Source organism: Betta splendens, chromosome 1, assembly GCF_900634795.4.
Source record: "Betta splendens chromosome 1, fBetSpl5.4, whole genome shotgun sequence".
Classification (NCBI taxonomy): Eukaryota; Metazoa; Chordata; class Actinopteri; order Anabantiformes; family Osphronemidae; genus Betta; species Betta splendens.
The window spans coordinates 19,297,802-19,316,697 of NC_040881.3; the positions used below are offsets into that span (position 1 = coordinate 19,297,802).

The window sequence follows — 18,896 nt, forward strand, 5'->3', positions numbered from 1 at the left end:
GTGTGTGTGTGTGCGTGCTGGTAGCTACGCTGCAGTAGTCAGGTCTTTGACCTCTGGCCGTGGTAGAACTGAGCAGGTAGAGAAGATGGGAAAAATGAATCCTTCGTGACACTCGTGCTTCCTGGAGTCCAGATAACAGCTGAGCTCAGCTCCTGCAAAGTGTTTTCACACACACACACATGTCTGAGCAGGAAGCACATAGGTGGAGCTTCTTCAGCTAGTTCACCACTTAAAAAGGAGTAACCCTGATGAAGAAGTGAGAGTGGGCCGATAACCTGCAAATAAGTTTGCTGAGCGAACGTGGGAACCAAGATGAGCATCAGCGAAGCATCTAGCGACAGATGACACACTGATCACATGTGGACTGTGTCTGACACCCACCCACAGGCAGCTCTGTACGTGGGTTATAATCATCCATGTGAATTTTTACATTTCAACTATTAAATACAATGTTACATGACCTTTACTCATCTAATACAGTATATTTTATATAGGTTTAAAAAAAGTTGGATATTAATATTTGAAATAAATATTGTACCTAATATGTTTATAGAATCTTTAGCTCAAAAGACTTATGGCATCAAGTTTTACAGCTCAGATCAAAAAGTCAGAAAAAAACGTCAGAGACAAAATGTGCTGTTGTGTTTGGTTTATTACATCGGTTCAACTCGTCCTATAAACCACAGTCAGCAAAGCAAAGTCACAGAGGCAAACCTGATTGTTCTCACTTTTGCTTCTTTGCTACTTTAAAGCCTTTTCCTTTTACTCCAGACTTAAAATCTTAAAACTCAAAGCAGGACAATTAGAGATGAATGTGATTCTGAGCGACGGCACCCCACAAGGTGAAGCACTTGTTAAAAGCGCTCAGTGACAGTGGTGGACATGTGTGATGCTCCCACAGTATTCACTTCTGCAGGGAAAAGCAAGCTTCGAATTCCTGATAGGCAGGAAAGAACAGAACAGAACAGCAGTGGAAGGAGGGGTCACAGGAGGAAAGACTGAAGTGCAGTGAGTGAGCGAGAGTCAATACATGTGTGTTTATAAGGCAAACGAAACGGCAGCAAATCAAAAGTACAGAGGAAACAAAAGAGAAAATAAAGTTAAAAAGCTAAATAAGCAAAGCTGCTGCCCCAGAACAGAGGCACGCGAATGGTGACACACAGACACACACACACACACACACACACACACACACACACACACACACACACACACACACACACACACACACACACACACACACACACACACACACACACACACACACACACACACACACACACACACACACACACACACACACCCTTGTACTTCCATAGAAGTGAGGACCTCCATTGACATAATGCCTTTCCTTGCTCCTTACCATAACACTATCCATCAAAACTAAAGGCAGACGTATAACCCTTGCTCTAATATGAACCTCAGCCCTAAAAATCACAACTTAACTCTCAAACAGGCCTTCAAATAAGTGAGCGCCGGCCAAAATGTCCTCACTTCGGTATGAAATGCACGTACACGCACACACGGTACTAAACATAGAAATATTTATTGAGAGGCATCGTTTTTTCACTGAACGGCAGCACCACAGTGACACTTACACTAACATGATTTGGAAACTAAAGATCTGTGGAGCCTCCGGCCTCGCCGGCCGCCGAGCTGTGGAGGATCCAGAGGCTGGACTTTGCTTGATGCAGCTCATGAAGTACCTGAGCAAGATTTAGGACACGGACTAAAACGAGGAACATCAGGGGGTCACAGCTCCAACGCCTGATGGTGGTGGTGATAAAATAAAATTAAAAGGGGAAAAGAAACAGGTTTCCTCCAAAATAAAAGATGGTTCGTATTGCTGTAGCGTGTCACCTGCGAGTACTACTCCCACCGAGAGCAGCAGTTACTGCGTCAGCTTCGAAGCGACGCTGGGAAACGCAGGGCGCGGGCCGCGTGTGCACAGACAGGAAGTTAAAAACAAACACACAAAAATAAGAGCTCACATGGAAAGTATGAGTGGATTTGGCACGCTGGGGTTCTGGAAGCAGTAAGGAGCAGCGCGGGCGAGGTGTGGTTTTGTTTGAAGGCTATGGAGGCCCACGGGGGGGGCGTCTGTGCTATCACTGGCTTCAACGCGCACATTCAAACACACACTCGTCACGTTCACCCGCTGCGGGTTCAGGCAGGGAGGAGCTCAGTCCTTACGAGGGTTCTGCCGACTCCAGGTCCTCCAGCTGTGAGTCAGCGTGGATGAACACGGCGGGGTCCAGTGGGAAGGAAAGTCCGAGTTCCCCGTCTGGGTGAGCGTGTTCTGGCGGCGTGTCGCCCCCTCACCACACCTGCTTGGCCACAGTCCGTTCCCATGGGTGGGTACCACTTAGTTTTCAAAATAGAACCTTTTTTCTTCTACATCTGCTATTTAAATATACACACTCCTCCACCCAGCCAAGTGTACAATCATTAGCTTCATAATAAGAGTACGAATAAACAATAATAATATTATATGTAATCGTTCATAGCATGGTTTTTGTCAGCAGCCATAACAAGGACATTCAGGGTGGTAAACTTCATATTTACAACAGCAACAACAAAAAATAATAAATCATTTACATCCCAGAGATCAACGCTCTGGGTCAAAAGTCATATGTGGCGGCTTTGGTGGTGGTGGGGGGGTGGGCGATGAACGCTGGTGTTATCTCAGCCGCTTCTCTGCTGAATAGATGGACATGTAGTAATCGTTGCTGCCTACGGCCAAATGAGGCTGGAGGGAGAGAGAGGGAGAGAGAGAGAGAGAGAGAGAGAGAGAGAGAGAGAGAGATGGGACAGGTCAGCTGATGTAAAGCCTCCAGCTGCGAGAGAAACCTTGAAACCACAGGCTGTGGTTAAATACGAGACTGGATTAAGGAAGCAGAGTCATTAAATAATTTCATTATCAACACATTATCTGGCAATGAACAACATCAAGCGTTGCCACATTGCTAAGGTCTATCGCCATGACAACCAGCCATGATGCTGCAGATTATTATTACCCAGTAAGGATGGAAGGCCAGACAGCTGATGGCTCCAATGCGTTGTCCCATGAAGCCGTCGTAATACTTAATGTTGCTGATCACGTCGCCGTTAGCGTTATACACAGCTATGAACTGGTTCATTGATCCACTGGAGGAGAAGAAATCACACATGAGCGTATGACAGATTGATAGACTATGGCTTATCTATCTGCGCCATGGAGCTCACCACGCGAACAGGTTGGCCTGTGGGTGGATGTCCAAGGCCGTCAGCCCCTTCACGGTCTGCAGCATGTTGACGGAGTCCGGAGTCCGCGGTTCGAAGAACCGGACGTCTCCATTGACGCTGGCGAGAACAGCGGCGTCAGTATACACACACGGGTTACAGGCCTGTACTGGGATCTTTGGAGTGGGACCAAAGGTACCTGACGCTGATAACGTGTCCGTCTGGCTCCTTCTGGAGATGAGCTTTGACCACCCAGGCTCCATGCTCCCTGTAGGTCATCACCCGACTGTAGGCAGCAAACACACATCAGGAAAACATCCCACCAACACAAACCCAAGATCAACAAGCATTACACCACCAGGAAAGAGCTGGTTACATGGACAAAGACAGAGCCTCATGGAGGAAGGTCACAAAGTGACAAATGAAAGAAATGTCACTAAAGTGTGTTTCTAGTTATAAAAGGTAAAACAAAGTACAGAACCAAACGTTGCAGATTTTAAGATTTTAATCTTGTGTCCCAAGTTCTTTTTTTTATTAAAGACATTTGGGATATAATAATAATTCATTTAAAAGATATTTGACTAATTATTGCTGATTGTCACCTGTGCTCCACCTCAGTAGACCAAGAAGCTACCAGCTGGTCCAGTGTTTAATCATTTGTTGATGATTTTACTTTTACGAGTATCTGCAGAACATGAGAAGTGAAGCGGGACGAGTCTGGAGTCTAGATCTACATGTAGCTGAGAGTGTGGTGAAGCAGCCCCTAATCAGGGCATGGTGTCATACGGGCGAGTCACCACCAGGTGGCACCGTGCGACCGTCAAACAATCACTTCCTAATTTGACTGAGGTGGCGAAAGATCTGAAATGAAACCGCTGCCAAACCAAAAGGCAGACGAGGAATAAATAAGCACAAATCACAGGTGTTAGCATTAGTCCATGCTACAGCTGCTGGCTGCATAGTGTTCGGCTGTAGCACAGGGCCTGGTGGACTCATCCACCCGCCCCACCATGCTCAGGGGAACACCTTAGCTACGGTGAGCTGTAGGATCAGGCCTGGGCAGAACTATTGAGTTAGGTGCTTTTAAAAGATTTATGGAGCACTTCATGGTTTAACTGCTTTGTTTTTGTTCCACTGGGACTGAAATTAAAATAATGTTTAGGCATCTCGGTGGGGTGCAGTGGGAGCAGGGCCCGTTAAAGCAGGCGCAGCCCTGAAGGGAAATCTACAGCACATTATGGACAGAATCATAACTATAGATTAAAGCAGTGAATGAGGGGAGAATTGCTGAATGCTGATCAGGTGAGGAGGAGGAGCTGTGTTTACCATTCATTTGGACCCATCCGCCGGTCGAAGACGCGGACAGAGCCGTCGCCGAGGCCGGCGGCGATGAGCGAGCGCTGGGAGTCGCAGGACAGGCTGGTCACACAGCTGTCGGCTCCTGTGGGGATGTCCTGGGGAGGGGGTGGGGGGCAAAATTCAAAGACACTTCACACAAGAGCCGCCTTTCAGTTTTGTTCATTTGTTCTGTTTGAGCCAACATCAATATGCAGCCGCGGCATGTGAGGTTCAGGGTCATCCATTAGGAAGACGCTTTGCTCACTGAGCCCATTAGATGAGCAGGGTGAGGATCCCATTAGTTTACTACAACAGACACCATGAGCACATTAACTCCAGTCATTTACATCAGGCCCATATGAGCTCAGACTGTCAATGACTGGAGCAGCGGTAGAAGCCGTTAGCAGCTGATTAGGAAGTTACCTGCACTTTCATCTCCCGGTCCGTGTCCCAGATCCTGATGACCCGGACGTCTCCAGATGTCATCAGCAGACCCGTGTCCTGCTCCCAGTCCACCACCATGCCCGCACCTGGAACGCAGCACATGTGAAGCCCAGCACGCAAACACACGTACACGTACGTCACAACCCACTCACCGCTGCTGTGCTGTTACTGGGACATTCAGCGAGCCTGACATCAGCCGACTCCATTAGAACACGACTGAGGGTGGATTTTCTATTTACAATTAGCATTAATAATAAAAAAAAGCTTCAAAGGCGTCTGAGCGTCTGGCACACGAGCTTGGAATATGAAATAATGAATAAGCGGTGGTCATTTAATCTGTGAGCACATGCACACAAGCAGCTTCCTGCGTCACTGTATCGGCTACGGTTCATAATGTTTTAGATGTTGGTCTATCGTCTCTACGCATCTTACACTTGGTTGAGGTCTTTTTTCAATAGGTGGGTTTGGGTCACTGTAAAAGGAGCTTGCTGATGAAAGCTTTAACGCTCCTCCGTCGAACGCAGACTTAATGCTGATGGAGGAGGACTTTTGCATTTTGCATCCTTCTGGACAGGGCGACCACTGGGAGATGCAAACACTGACCCTGGAACCAGGCCTGTCAGCAAGTTTGGGCTCAGATGAGTCAAATGGCAGTGAAGTGAGGGACGGAGGAGGAGGCTGGAGGCAGCAGGACTCCTCTACGTTGGCAGTCACAGCAGGAACCAAGTGAGCAGTGCCATCTCACTTGGCCCGTTGCCTCGGTGCTGCCTCAGTGCTGCCTGTTGGAGGCCTCTGGCTGCAGCCTGAAGGAGTCAGTGTGGCTGGGGGCACAGAGCAGCATGTTACGGCCACGTGCCACCCAGCGTCCCCGTTGGCTGGATCCCTGAGACCGACCACGACTCACATCATTCCCTTTGAGTTGTTCAAACACTCCTGATACCTCCTGAGACGGCATCAGGGACAGCAGCGAAGGTCCACGGCTGGATTCAAAGCAACAGCAGCGCGGCGCTGGAGGTTGATGTTTGTTGTATGAGCTGCTAATTAAATCTCGTGTGTACACTGATGTGGGAAGTTTGACTCCAGCTAAACCAACAGCACATTTACCATCATGAGAGAAAGGCAGATTGTCCTTTCATTATTCAAACCTGTGCTCTCTGAAGAGCGCTTCAAACGCCGGCCTTCCTCCCGCTCCCTCATTTCCTCGCTTCCCTCCACCTCCTGCATCTTTTCTTAGTCACTTCCTCCTCACTTTTTCACGATCAATAGCCATCTCCTGCTCACCCACTTATGTCGCCACCTTCTATTATGCAACCACTTCATTCTTCACACTGCGCTGCAGCCTTTCATCCTAATTGGCTCATCCCAAGTGAGGAGACAACAAGGACTCCATCACTTCGCTCTTAAAGAACATTAGTGACCATGTGCTGAGTTTGTGGTGTTCGCTTCCCCTCCACGTTCTGGTCGTTAGTCGTGACTGTGCTTACGTTTCCTACCGAACCATCTGCGACAGGGCTCTGCAGTGTTCCACTTGGCTCAGGTTGTCAGGAAAACCCGAGCCCCATGTGGGGGCTTCAAACCCGCCACTTGTGTTCCAATGCCGGTGGCGTGGGCGGGTGGCGGGTGAGGGGGGGGGGGTCTGGTGTCACATACAGGGAAAATCACTTCACAGGACTGTGCTCAGTCAGCGTCGTGCTCACAGTAGCATGAGGCTGCGACAAGTGGGGAGGCATTCCCTTTGAAGCTGGCAGATCTGGGTTACAACGAGCTGGGAAGAGAACTCAACATTCCCCGACTCACTAAAAGGTGTGAGCGTAAACATCTACAAACCTGACTAAGAACTCAGCCCCCTGCCTGTTTATCCATGGCTATGATCTCTGTGTTCAGCCGTGGTCTGCTGGGGAGGTGGACCCCCTCCTTCCAGCCCGTTTGCTTTGAGGACCTCAGGTAGTGTACGCTCATCTGTAGAACCCAAGGCGCCTCCAGTAGGTGACCTTTAACATGGAAGCTGGAAGGTGGCCTGGTAGAGCATCGGCCTGTGAAGCACAAGGTCCCAGGTTCAAGCCCTACTTCTCGTACCAGGTGTTTCCTTGAGCAAGACAATAGCTCCCTGGGCACCGCACCATCATTGCCCACTGCTCCCGAGGGATGGGTTAAATGCAAGTTCTCATTTTCTCAATGTGGAAATTCCATTATGGTTATTACGCGCTCTGACATAGGGAGACTTCCCAGCTCTGGCATTTTTCTGACCTTTGGAAGCTGAGGCTTGGAAGAACCCCTTATGAAATGAGGAACAACCTTTGTGACTTTAGATTCTGCCGACCCAATTGTCGGGACAAGAGATCAACATAATTTACCTTTCCAGGAATCAAAACAAGTGTGAAATATGATTTCAGGCGACGTCGTGGAACAAATGAAATTGGATTTACGACTTACGACTGATAGAACTACGATAAATAAACAAACTGTGAAGTGCACATTAGCTCATCACTTCCTGCTTCTTACGCTACACACAACGTTCTGACCTGGCTCCTGTTGCAGGAGTTGCAGCATCTACTGTCAGGGAGTTCCTGAAACTGAGTGTCACATGCCTCCAGTCCAGTCCTCAACACGCCCCTTAGTTCTGGACTTAGCTAATTCCCAGATCTTAACAAGGCACCAGGCGTCGCAGTCAAATAGAGGGACACAGCGCTTGTACGCCTGAAGCCTGCCTCACTTTTTCCTTGTGGAACCAAAAGAAAAAAGACCAAGAAAGACAGAGTGGGGAAAAGCAGGCTGCCAATGCGGTGTGAGTGAGACGAGGAGGAAAGTAGTTCAAACATCATTAACAGAAGTGAATTAGATTGACAAACACCAGTGTTTCTGCTTGTTAACACTGAACAAACACCACGACTTTCGTTTCACGCAGACGACGGTCCTCTCTCGTCTCCTGTATTCTCTCCCCATGCATCTCCTCTGATCAGGAATCCTCCCGCTTCAACCTAGAAACCATCTCCCTTTAGTTTCTGTGCGCTCCTCTCCATCCGGTGACACCCTCTGCATATTAATGCGACTGCAGTGGCTGCAGGAACCGTCTCCCTGGTCTGTGCCAACCTCAGTCCCCTAATTCCACTGGTTCCTTTGGAGCTTAACTGGCTGATCCCTCTGGGGAGACGAACGCTGTGGCGCGGCGCTATTAAGAATCACACGCAACCAACGGGCTTCCAATTAAAGATGGACACTGTTGGGGCCGACTTTAATTAGAGCGTTTTTTTTTGTAAGAGGAAGTCGAGTAATTAGGCAGGATCTGCGTGTGTTTAAAGGAATCTGGCCTCGCTGAACATCAGCTACACCTATTTTGTGTGTGGTCAGTATAACTACGTTGCAAACATGTCCCTTTGGCTGATCACTGATCAGATGGAAAACACGAGGGATGGTGGCAGTGATCAGCAGAACCTAATAAAACTGAACTCTTCAGTTCCACCTTCGTGTGGTGAGGGTGCAGGTAAGGGAACGGTGGGACTCACCTCCTTGCTTACTCCTGTCAAGATAGATGGAGACCCTTCTGGCCAGACCTGCGAGCAAGGGGGAGGAGGGAGGGGGGAGCCAATGGAAAGGGGAAGGAAGAGGAGGGGAGGGAGGAAAGCGGGAATGCAACAGAGCAAGCAACAAGTTAACCAGGACCCCAGTGCATGCACATCCACACCCACAGACACACACCCACACAGACACACACCCACAGACACACACCCACACCCACAGACACACACCCACACAGACACACACCCACACAGACACACACCCACACAGACACACACAGACACACACCCACACAGACACACACCCACACACACCCACACACCCACACACACCCACACAGACACACACCCACACACACCCACACAGACACACACCCACACAGACACACACCCACACAGACACACACCCACACAGACACACACCCACACAGACACACATCCCACCCACACACACACACACACACACACACACACACACACACACACACACACACACACACACACACACACACACACACACACACACACACACACACAGCAGGACCTCTCTAGGAGATTCATGCATTCACAGCTAAACGAGCCCGTTTCCGGTCATGAGCGACAGTGAGATGGAGGGAATAAAGAACAACAGGAGGAACGGGGGGAGATGGGCTGCTGCTAATACGGGAACTGCACAAGCTCCTTCAACCTTTGCGTCCACAGGACACAGAGTTTGAAGTTTTTAAATCCCAATTAACAGGAGAAAAAGCAGAGCAGACAGGGTGCTGGACTCCAGGCGGCTACTGCTTTCGTGTGACAAAATGGGAACAATTCAGTAATTGGATGATGCATGATTTGGCATCAGCAAAATGCTTTCATTGCCTTGTTCAGCCTCTCTCCAGGGGTTAAAGGAGGTGAAATCATATCAGAAAACCAGCCAGGAAACTCCAGACACACCAATGAAAAGGGGACAGGATGAGTGGGAGACAGTGTTGTTTCCTGCGCAGAGGTTCAGGAGGCAGCTACTGGTCCTCAAGCAGCAGCAACACTAAAGTATTTAGTGATAATGCAGTAACTAGATGCGATCACTGGGTCAGTGTGTTTGTGTGTGCAACCGCAGAGCCAAGAAACGCAAACGTGTCCACAACCCCCCCCCCCGGAAACAGCAGAGCTGAAGCCTTCACAGAGACTTTCTCCAGGAAAGAACTGAGCAGAGTGGCTGCTTACATTAAAATTGATGGCTCCACCGCCGTCTGAATGCAGGAGCTGCACAGCGACTGACAACTAACAACACATCCGGGATAACAAGCGCGCCATTAAATGTTGAAGTCTTAGCGAGAGCACGGCCGGGGCTCAGCGCGCCGCGCTGGGGTCCACCGCATTCAGGGCGACGGGCGTCACCAGAGGCAGGCAGACAGCGGAGCTAGTTAAGTGTGTCGCTGCCCACGCAGCCCGGGCGACTCTCGCTCGGAGGCTGGAGACACACATGCAGCGCGTGGCCCAAACCTCTGCACGGGGACCCAGTCAGCCCCGTCACTCGTCCTGACAGCTCGGCTCCTGTTGGCTCCAATTAGCCAAATACAGCTCTCGTTCCACGTACGGAAGGGGTTCCAGACCCACAGAGAACCACCTCATGCCTCAATGTTGGAGCACAAGACAAAGAGCTAATTATCACTGTGTCGTTAAGTATTCAGAGAAACATACACATCAGTCCCAGCTGTCACCAGTTCCCTAAAAAGCTCTGTGGCCCAGAAACAACGACTGAGAAATGCTCTAGGCAAAAAAAAAAAGGGAGCAGTAACGCGAGCAGCTCGGCTCAAGACGAGGAGGAGGAGGATTGACAAGTGGGTGCTGTAGGTGTCAGGCCTGATTCAAAGATTCGTGAATAACTGTGCCTCGTGACACAGAAGGTAAACTTAGCAGAAGAGCCATCACGTGTCCACAGTCCGAGCTGGAAATGATCAATGGTATCGACGCAACGCTAGAACACAAAGAGGTGAAGGATGACTAACGCTGCCTGATGCACCTGTACTCAAAAAACCCAGGTTCTATTTAGACCGTCCTCCAACTTCGTGCGATGTACAGTGTGACGCATCTGCCGACACGTGGTTTGGACAGGTGCCAAAAGTGATGGCTAATGGAGTAAACTTCATTTGACATCAGAGTCCTGCCTCTACATGTGAAACGTGGCCCCAGAGCGGGAGGAGGACATCAGAACATGGTGGAAGCGTTTTCATTTCATTGCATCAGGCCGGTCAGCTGCAGAGTGACAGACCTGACAGCGCGTCACCCTTTGAACGGTGTGCTGGTCGCTCACACATAAAACACTGACCCGGTTCTTACGACAGCCGACTGGGTGCTAATCCGGTCCACCCGGCATTAATATCCAGCCAGATTGAATTGCTGTATGGCCTTTTCGCTGAGCTACAAAAATGACTTTGTCAAGGCTGCAACTCATCAAAATGCAGCAGCCTTTTAGTTATCCTACATATATTCTATTAACTCCATGGCTTCCAAGAGAGACTAAAAATGCTACCGTTGATGCGTCAAGATCATGTACTTTGGTACTTCAATGCTGTTTTGTATTAACTACCAGATGATGACAGGTATCACGCGAAAGAAGAGGAAGACACTAACTTGATTAATTGTGTGAGTCAGTCTCTCAGTAAACATGTCAGAAGTTCTGAGAAAAGCTGCATCTCCACATGTCCAAACAACTGACAACGACTAAAACATAGTTTACAATACTACGTCAGTAGAACAGCAATAAAAACAATCTCACTCATGAAAATAAAGACAAGGTTTAATTGACTTTCTTAAACACGAACCCATCACTTATCATGTGATCGACACGCTGACGTCTGATTGGCTGAAACAGTTTTCTTTAGAATATCTGATGTCAGAACCTACCATCATATAATAATCAGTGTAAAGCCAGATTACCCTTTGCAATGAGTAATCTGTTTTCAATGCACAGCGTTCTCCCTCTATCACTAACCAATGGAGGCGATGGGGCCGCCCACCCTGAGCTGATGCTGATGGAGGTGGATTCTGCTAAAGGGAGTTCTCCGTCTCCACTGTTGTAGCACTTGCCAAGCAGAAGACTCAAAGTACGGCTAAGGCTCAGAAGAATAACAAGATTTAAAATGCTGTTGTGAGAGGAAGTTTGACTCTTGGTCCACATTAGATGAAAAGATGGAACTAAATGGAAGAAGTGAGGAACAAGAATATTCAATGATAGAATTTGAATTTTAGTAAGAGTAATGTATCTTTGATTTCACATTATTGTACAGTATCAGAATGGACGTTTCATCCAAAGCACAATAGGAGCAGGAAAAAGGACACATAAATGTTCCATGATAGTGCACCAGGAAGTTTAGAACAAGCCTGAAATTCAGAGCAGGAGCACAGATAAAGTGAGCACATGCTGATCAATGTAGCTCATGTTTGGACTATTTGAAGAGTCAGCTCATTAAATTTAATGGAACTAATAAGGACACTGACAGAGGCACGAGAAAAACGCTCACCAATAGTACATTTATTAAAAAAAAGTCCAGTTGCCAAGACAACGCTCCCAGTGAGTATCTGGAGTCCTTGGATTATTCTAGGACCATCATTAAAATTACATGGAACTCTGATTATGACGCACGTTTACAACCAACAACGCTGATGATGATGTTATATTTAAAACATTTACAGAGGAAATGAATGTTCCCATAGAATGTATTTACAATACGAGCCGTGGCTCTAAAAGGGAGATCTCATAAAACTGGCCGAGGACGGGTCAGAAACTCCAGGATCAGGATCCGGATGTAACTGTGTGTTGATTACTTCTTCGTCAGAAGAATTACTGGCAGGCAGAACATTAAGTTCTGCCAGCATATGGCTCCATGAAACAATATGGCACCAGCGGCTTAACGAGGGTAGCAGAGCTGTTAATATATTGGTCATGTCGCCCTCTATGGGCAATACTGGCAATCACCCACATCCTACAAACTAAAACACTCGCTCATCCTCGTCCATCACCACACAAAGAGACAATCTCTCTCTCTCTCTCTCCTCTCTCTCCTCTCCTCTCGACTCACTCACCCTCACTCACTCACTCACTCACTCACTCACTCCCATCACTCCATCACTCCACTCACTCCAAGCTATTTAGAGTTCTCAGTTAAAGCGGTGGAAGAAGCTGGAGAACCCGCAGAGAACCGCCATGAACAGACTCATGGTACTGGAAAGGTACCTCAGACAAGAGACAATGATCTGTGGAATAGGACAACACACACCTGTTCACACACACACTTTAATTAGGTAAGAAATATTTACAGCTAACTAGCAGGCGGTTCACTGATTGTAAAGTTCGTAACTAGAATGAGCAGGAGACAACATGGCCACTAGTCCACCGGCTCGGGCAGGTCGTGTGTCCCCGTTGACCTCTGGGCTGCAGTGGCCGACCTCAGGCTGCTCACCGTGAGCCCCGCGTACTCCGTGAACCCTGCTGACAGGAAACGAGCTGTGGAAACGCCACACAGCCAAAGGCGTTACCATGACCAACATCCACTAAGCATGTTTTTTTTTGTGGTACAAAACTTGTGAAAAACAACCTGCAGATCTTCTTCTCCTTCCCTAAACAATGTAAGGCCCACTGTGATCCACAGCATGAAACTACCCAGAATAAAATGCCTCAACGGCGTCTTCACTACCATTAGGGACAAGGGACAGAGACTGGAGGTCATTTGACTGGACCGCAGCTCTGATCTAGTGATACGGAAGGAAGCCGCGCCCAGAGGCCTTTGTTGCCGTCCTGGAAACTCTGACGACTGATTCGCACCAACTCCACCACAAGGGGTGGCTGTGAGCATACGGCAGTGCGGGAATTTGATCCCACCCACGTAAGTAAAGTGATCTTAGAATATCAACCGTTTCCATGGATTTTTAAACTGCATGTTTCCTGTGTTATAATATACAGTGACCGATTAATCCTCCATGATAAACCCTTGCTGTAGGCAAAACATAGAGTTTATATGATGATATAACTCGTAACAACCTAGACAGCTCACAGCGCATGGCAGTAGTGATAAAGTGGGTGTTGGTGCAGCTGGTTACTCACGTAGTCATGATGGTCAGCAGCCCTGAACGACAAGCATCATAGTTTACCCATGTGCTCCTGTTTCACTCACTCACTGAGCTTAGTCACTGAATAGTCATAGTCGGACCTGATCCCTGATGATCCTGTTCTCCCCATGCGCACGGATTGTGTTTTGCCCGAGTCATCTGCTTGTGAGGGGTTCCCTCCAGTCACTCTGAGCCACGTAATTGGGAACACATTGAAAACAGAAGTTCTGGACCCGCTGTATCAGGACGTGGTTGTGTGTCTGTTCTGAGTGAACTGATCCCTTCTAATTGTTAACGCAAGTATAATCTATATAGATCAGGTGAGTAACTTACCATGGGGAGCGTTCTTGAGCTCGCTGTACCAACTGTGTCCGTGCCTTTTCTCCAGGGGAACTGTTGGTGAAAAACACAGTCTGCTCCAACATGAAAGGCCCACTTCACAGATACTGTCTGTTTCTTCGATCATTAGCCGGAAGCCTATAATAGATGAGGGCGTATGCATGCCATCTTTGCCTCTGGACCTTCAGGCAGACCGTCCACATGAAGGGCCCGCCACCATAAACCAGCCTGGCAATTAGCTCGCCCTTCCTGTTTATTAGCGCTTGTGGAAACCCCATCAAGCTCCAGAGGAGCAGCTCTGTCTTATCTGCTGTCAGTGAGCGCGACGCGAGCGTGTGCTTGAACAGCGGCGCCAGTGCTTTATAGTGTGTCTGCGAGCGTGTGGCGAACCTCGGGCAGGATCCATTGAATGGGGATGCCGCACCTCCGTGTACTCCACGTCTGGTCCGGCGGCACCACGTTGCTCACGTCGTCAATCGCCTGCGGCGCGAGGAGCAGAATGTGAGCTGTGCGGCCGGTGTGTTTTACAGGGAGGAGCAGAGCTGCTGCTCACCTGCATCAGCGGTCGGCTCAGTTCCACACCTGACTACGGCTCCGTCCAGACCTGCTGCGAGCACAGCAAAGGCAGGAGTCCCACCACCATCATCAGACCAGACACCGATCAAACTGGAAAAGCACCGACAACACTGAGATGGCCTATACAGTAAAATCAGCACTTCAGGTAAAACGGCAACAAGAACCAAGAACACACTAACTTTGTTACTAAGGGAGGGATGAGAAGATGAGCACCAATCTGCAATCTGCAGTGGATCATTTAACACAGGACGGGGAAACGCAGAGATGATCTTCTGATATCTGATTTTCATTATAAGTGGCCGCCTTCACAGACATATACAACCTACTTCAAGGAAACGCCCAAATATTCAGCTTTGGGTCCAGCCAGTCCCGCTTCAGTGTCGGTGTCAGCCTCATGTCAGAAAGTACTTTCTGGTGCTGTAGCATGGAACACACCTGTTTCTCGCCTCAGTCCAACATTGGGCCTTCACACCCAAGAAGGGAGGAATATTTCCAGCAGACTTCCGTCGCCTGGCTCACAATAGCGTTTAATTCAGCACAGTCGCTTCTGGTGAAAACAACTTCCCAGGCCATGTCACTCAGTACTAATCGCACACAGTCATCCCGGGCATGTGTGGCTAATTTCCCCTACTGCTGCAGCCTTCATGGCGGCTGAATGGCTGAACAAGCCCGCCCCCTCAATGCGAGCGCCCTTATCAGCACCCTCGGCCTGAAGCCGCTCTGCGACACATATGAAGCTTCCTCCAACTCCATTGTTTCCAGGTTTGCGAGGACTTCTGTGTGGTGTTCCTGTTAGGAAGAATCAACTTCATATTGTTTTGGTTTTCTGGTCCTCATCTGTGCTTTGCACCATTGGCTCATGACAGGACCTGAAAAAAACGCTAGTTTTGATGTAAACCTTTTTGTCATTTGCCTCAGATGGCTGAAGCAAAATGAATGTTTAACGACACAACTCTACATAAAAGCTTTATTCTAATATCTCTTCTAATCAACAACGGATCGACCAACATATATACACCATTTCCTTCAGCTTTAAAAAATGCATGAACACAATGAATCCATCACAGGTTTGTTAAATACACACATTTAAATTAGAGCATGCAGTCACAGAGACCACCGTGAAGGAAGAACAACGGACAAAGACAAGACTGAGGAGCTGAGTAGAGAGTGGAGAGGGGAGAGGGAGCAGTGGGCTCATCACAGATCACAGCAGCTTCCTTCCTTTGATCCGACCCTGACATGTAGTGGTTACTACGTGTTTTGCTCCTGTCCATGCCTTTTTATTTCCTCATATATAAGACCCCTTCCAGTGCGGAGCATCTCTACACTGTTGCGGGATACTGTACTGCTCTGTTGCTGACGTCAGCGGGAAGCGACGGCACCTAGCTGGCGTCCCATTGGTCGCTCTCCCCTGCTATGACATCACCATAGTGATGCTGCGCCTGGAAGAAGATGATAGTGCTGCTCTGAGCACTTTGCAAGAACTGACATGAAATCAACCCTGACCTCACTACTACCACTTTACTGGCTTCTTCCTGTATACGGCAGCGTACGGCAGGCTTTCTTCTACTTAACATCTCACTGTTGCTGCCTCGGACCAACATCACTAGAAGAAACCATGCATGTGGGAAGAAAGGCAAGCCCAGACGTACCACTACACACATTATGAAGACACTCAGTAACATGTAGATCAGCACTGACATCGTGTGCAGCATGCACATTAGAGGACAGACTCCAGGAGTGAGTGAGGCCGGAGCAGCGAGGACTGGAGACACGGGTCAGCAGAACACACGAGAAGTGAAGAAGCGGCTACCTGTGGCCGGCGTTAGAAACCTCTGTGCTGCGGTGAGAGTTAGAGGACGTCTGATTTGGGCCTGAAGGCTTTCTGAGACCGGTGAAAAAGAGGTCAGCGGTGCAGGCGAATCACTGAATAAAATAATGATGGTGATTTTACATGATCTTCACAACCATTTGTCTTCAATACGTAAGCGTTTTCAACAAAATGCTAAAAGTGTGTGTGTGTGGTGTGGTGTGTGGTGTGTGTGTGTGTGTGTGTTGTGTTGTGTGTGTGTGTGTCTGCCTGCCTGCCTGCCTGCCTGCCTGCCTGCCTGCCTGTCTGTCTGCCTGCCTGTTCTGTCTGTCTGCCTGCCTGTCTGTCTGTCTGTCTGTCTGTGTCTGTCTGTCTGTCGGTCTGTCTGTCTGCCTGTCTGCCTGTCTGTCTGTCTGTCTGTGCCTCAAACCTGAAATGATCCATTCCACTGGCAAATTCTGACTTAATGTTACATTTAACTTAACCAGCATTTTTTTTCTTTAAGAAATAACTCTATAAAATAATTAGACGTGCACGAGAGGCATCATTGTGGAAAAAAGCATTACTCATCTTTTTTTAATACGGCTAAAGATGAATGTCAACATACCATGGAGCCATGCATAAAGCTGTGTCAGCAAGATAAGAGGCATTTGATGCTGTAACCGCCCATAAAGACATTTCTACTGATTTTTGAGAAGCAATGAATAATGTGGAAAATGACACCATGATGCCCTGTTGTACGTCGTCTTATTCTTTTGGGAGAAGCCTGAGTCATTTCCACTCAACAAAAAACCTTGCTTGTTGAATGAAAGTAACTTTAGGTCCGAATTTGGTAGACGATCCATCATTTTAGGCTTACTGTATATAATATCATTTAAATAAATGTAAGGTCTATAAATATGCAAAACAACCAATTTGGCTCTACAGTACCACACGTACAGTAACACTAGCTCAGCTCATCCGCACTGAGAGCTAATAACTCTCCCCGCTGTAACGGAGGAATCGAGTATCGAGCCAACTCACACTGACATTCAGCAGCTGCTTCTCTTTTACCTACAAATGAAAGGAGAATTGAGCGGAGCACAGGAAGTGGTGGAGGCGGCTCAAGCCTTCCCCGTGCAGCTACACGTAAGAGGCCTGAGTTTGCGGAGGACTGTTAGGTTCTCTACCTCTCTTGACTTGAAGTAAAGCACACAAGCCCAGCACCAGCGCCGCGGCAGCAGCACACACGCCCCGACGATCAGCTGCCTGCTTCCAGATGGCCGTGTACACTGCAGGAGACGGAAGACATGCGCTGATAGCCCTGAGGAACCCACAGTTAAGCATCACCGGACTGGTTTTCACTTGAACAGAGGAAATCGATCCAGTTGCACATTCACATTTACACGCCAGAGCGTCTCGCATGAACGAGAGTCAAGTACAGCTATAACCTTAGCAGCGTGAGACGGCAGGTGGTGAAGAGCCAAGAGGCCGGGGTCCTCACCCTCCACAGTGAGCGCCTCGCTGCGGACCACGCTGGCCTCGTTGCCGGCCTCACAGTGGTACTGCCGCCGTCCTCCTTGCTCAGCCTCTGGAAGTGGTAGCCCACCTGCTGAGGTTGGAGGCGCTGGTCAGCCTGCGTCCGCCGCGGTACCCACGGTAGGTGACGGCGGCGAGCCCGTGACTTCACATATGAGGAGCAGCTCGTTGCCCTCGTACAGGTAGGTCTGGTCAGGTTAGGGTGCGTGAACAGGGTCGGCTTCGTCAGGCACTGGGAGAGAGAGGGAGAGGGTAGACCCAGGTTGACCTTTGACCCCTAGGAGCGCTTATGTTTTAGACTTTGATTAAAAGAAATAAAGATTGAGTGATATTAGTGACACTGTTCATTTACTTCATTAATGTGATTTGCGTATTTACCGATGACAGTGCGCGTTGAGCTGTTGCTGTGCTGCTCCACCTCGTTCCTATTCTTAGCCTGACATCTGTAACTGTTTATTTCTTGGGGGCTGCTGATGGACACCGGGAAAGTGGCTTTTTGCCACGGTAGCGTCACACGAATGGTTTGAGTGGGCGCCGTTCTTCAGAAGGGTGTAGCTTATGGGCAACTGCCACGGCCGAGTGACAGAGGATCTGGAAGGTGCGTCCCACGACCGGCAGGCCCAGCACCGAAATCTCTGAGTCGGAGACAGAAACTGCAGAAGGGAGCGATATGAGCCCACAGAGTGTCTCCTGGCGGAAGTGGGGAGTTAAAATAAAGCTGCACTGATTGCATGTTAGCAGCACCGTTATGCAGAGATGATGAGGGAAAAAACAACCGTCCCAGTGAGTTGATATAACAATGTGTGCAAATGATTATGATTAGAACGACTCCAGTTCAAATTTGATCTTATGATAAAAGCTCACATGAATTAACATGAAGTCCACGCAGCTCATGCAGCTACTACTCATTCACTGGTGATGTTCATGATGTTAAGTGGTTCTACCAATATGATAATGAGACACAATGAAAGCAAAGTTAACTTATGCTTGTACAGTTTAACAAGAAAACAATGTAAGTATCATTTATACTGCACCTGACAACA

The 18,896-nt window shown here is 48.6% G+C and overlaps 1 protein-coding gene across 1 annotated transcript; it reads right to left on the reverse strand.

Annotated features, from left to right (window-relative positions):
* Window positions 1–634: 634 nt before the first annotated feature.
* LOC114855035 (regulatory-associated protein of mTOR-like) lies at window positions 635–8,623 on the reverse strand. The gene is made up of 7 exons (XM_029149736.3): window positions 8,508–8,623; window positions 4,984–5,090; window positions 4,549–4,676; window positions 3,422–3,508; window positions 3,226–3,342; window positions 3,018–3,147; window positions 635–2,749 (listed from the first exon to the last, which is right to left on the reverse strand). Exons 2-7 carry the CDS (start codon window positions 5,080–5,082, stop codon window positions 2,681–2,683), a joined length of 630 nt encoding a protein of 209 aa, XP_029005569.1. The 5' UTR covers window positions 5,083–5,090; window positions 8,508–8,623; the 3' UTR covers window positions 635–2,680.
* Between the last annotated feature and the right edge of the window lie 10,273 nt (window positions 8,624–18,896).

What these genes read in the sequence shown, in the direction of transcription:
- LOC114855035 (XM_029149736.3), bottom strand. Translation starts at nt 5,082, where the DNA reads ATGGTGGTGGACTGGGAGCAGGACACGGGTCTGCTGATGACATCTGGA. An exon ending in CGGATGGGTCCAAATGAATG is followed by an intron (nt 3,509 to 4,548) that starts GTAAACACAGCT and finishes TGCTGCCTACAG; the next exon opens with TCGGGTGATGACCTACAGGG. An exon ending in GGACACGTTATCAGCGTCAG is followed by an intron (nt 3,343 to 3,421) that starts GTACCTTTGGTC and finishes TGTTCTCGCCAG; the next exon opens with CGTCAATGGAGACGTCCGGT.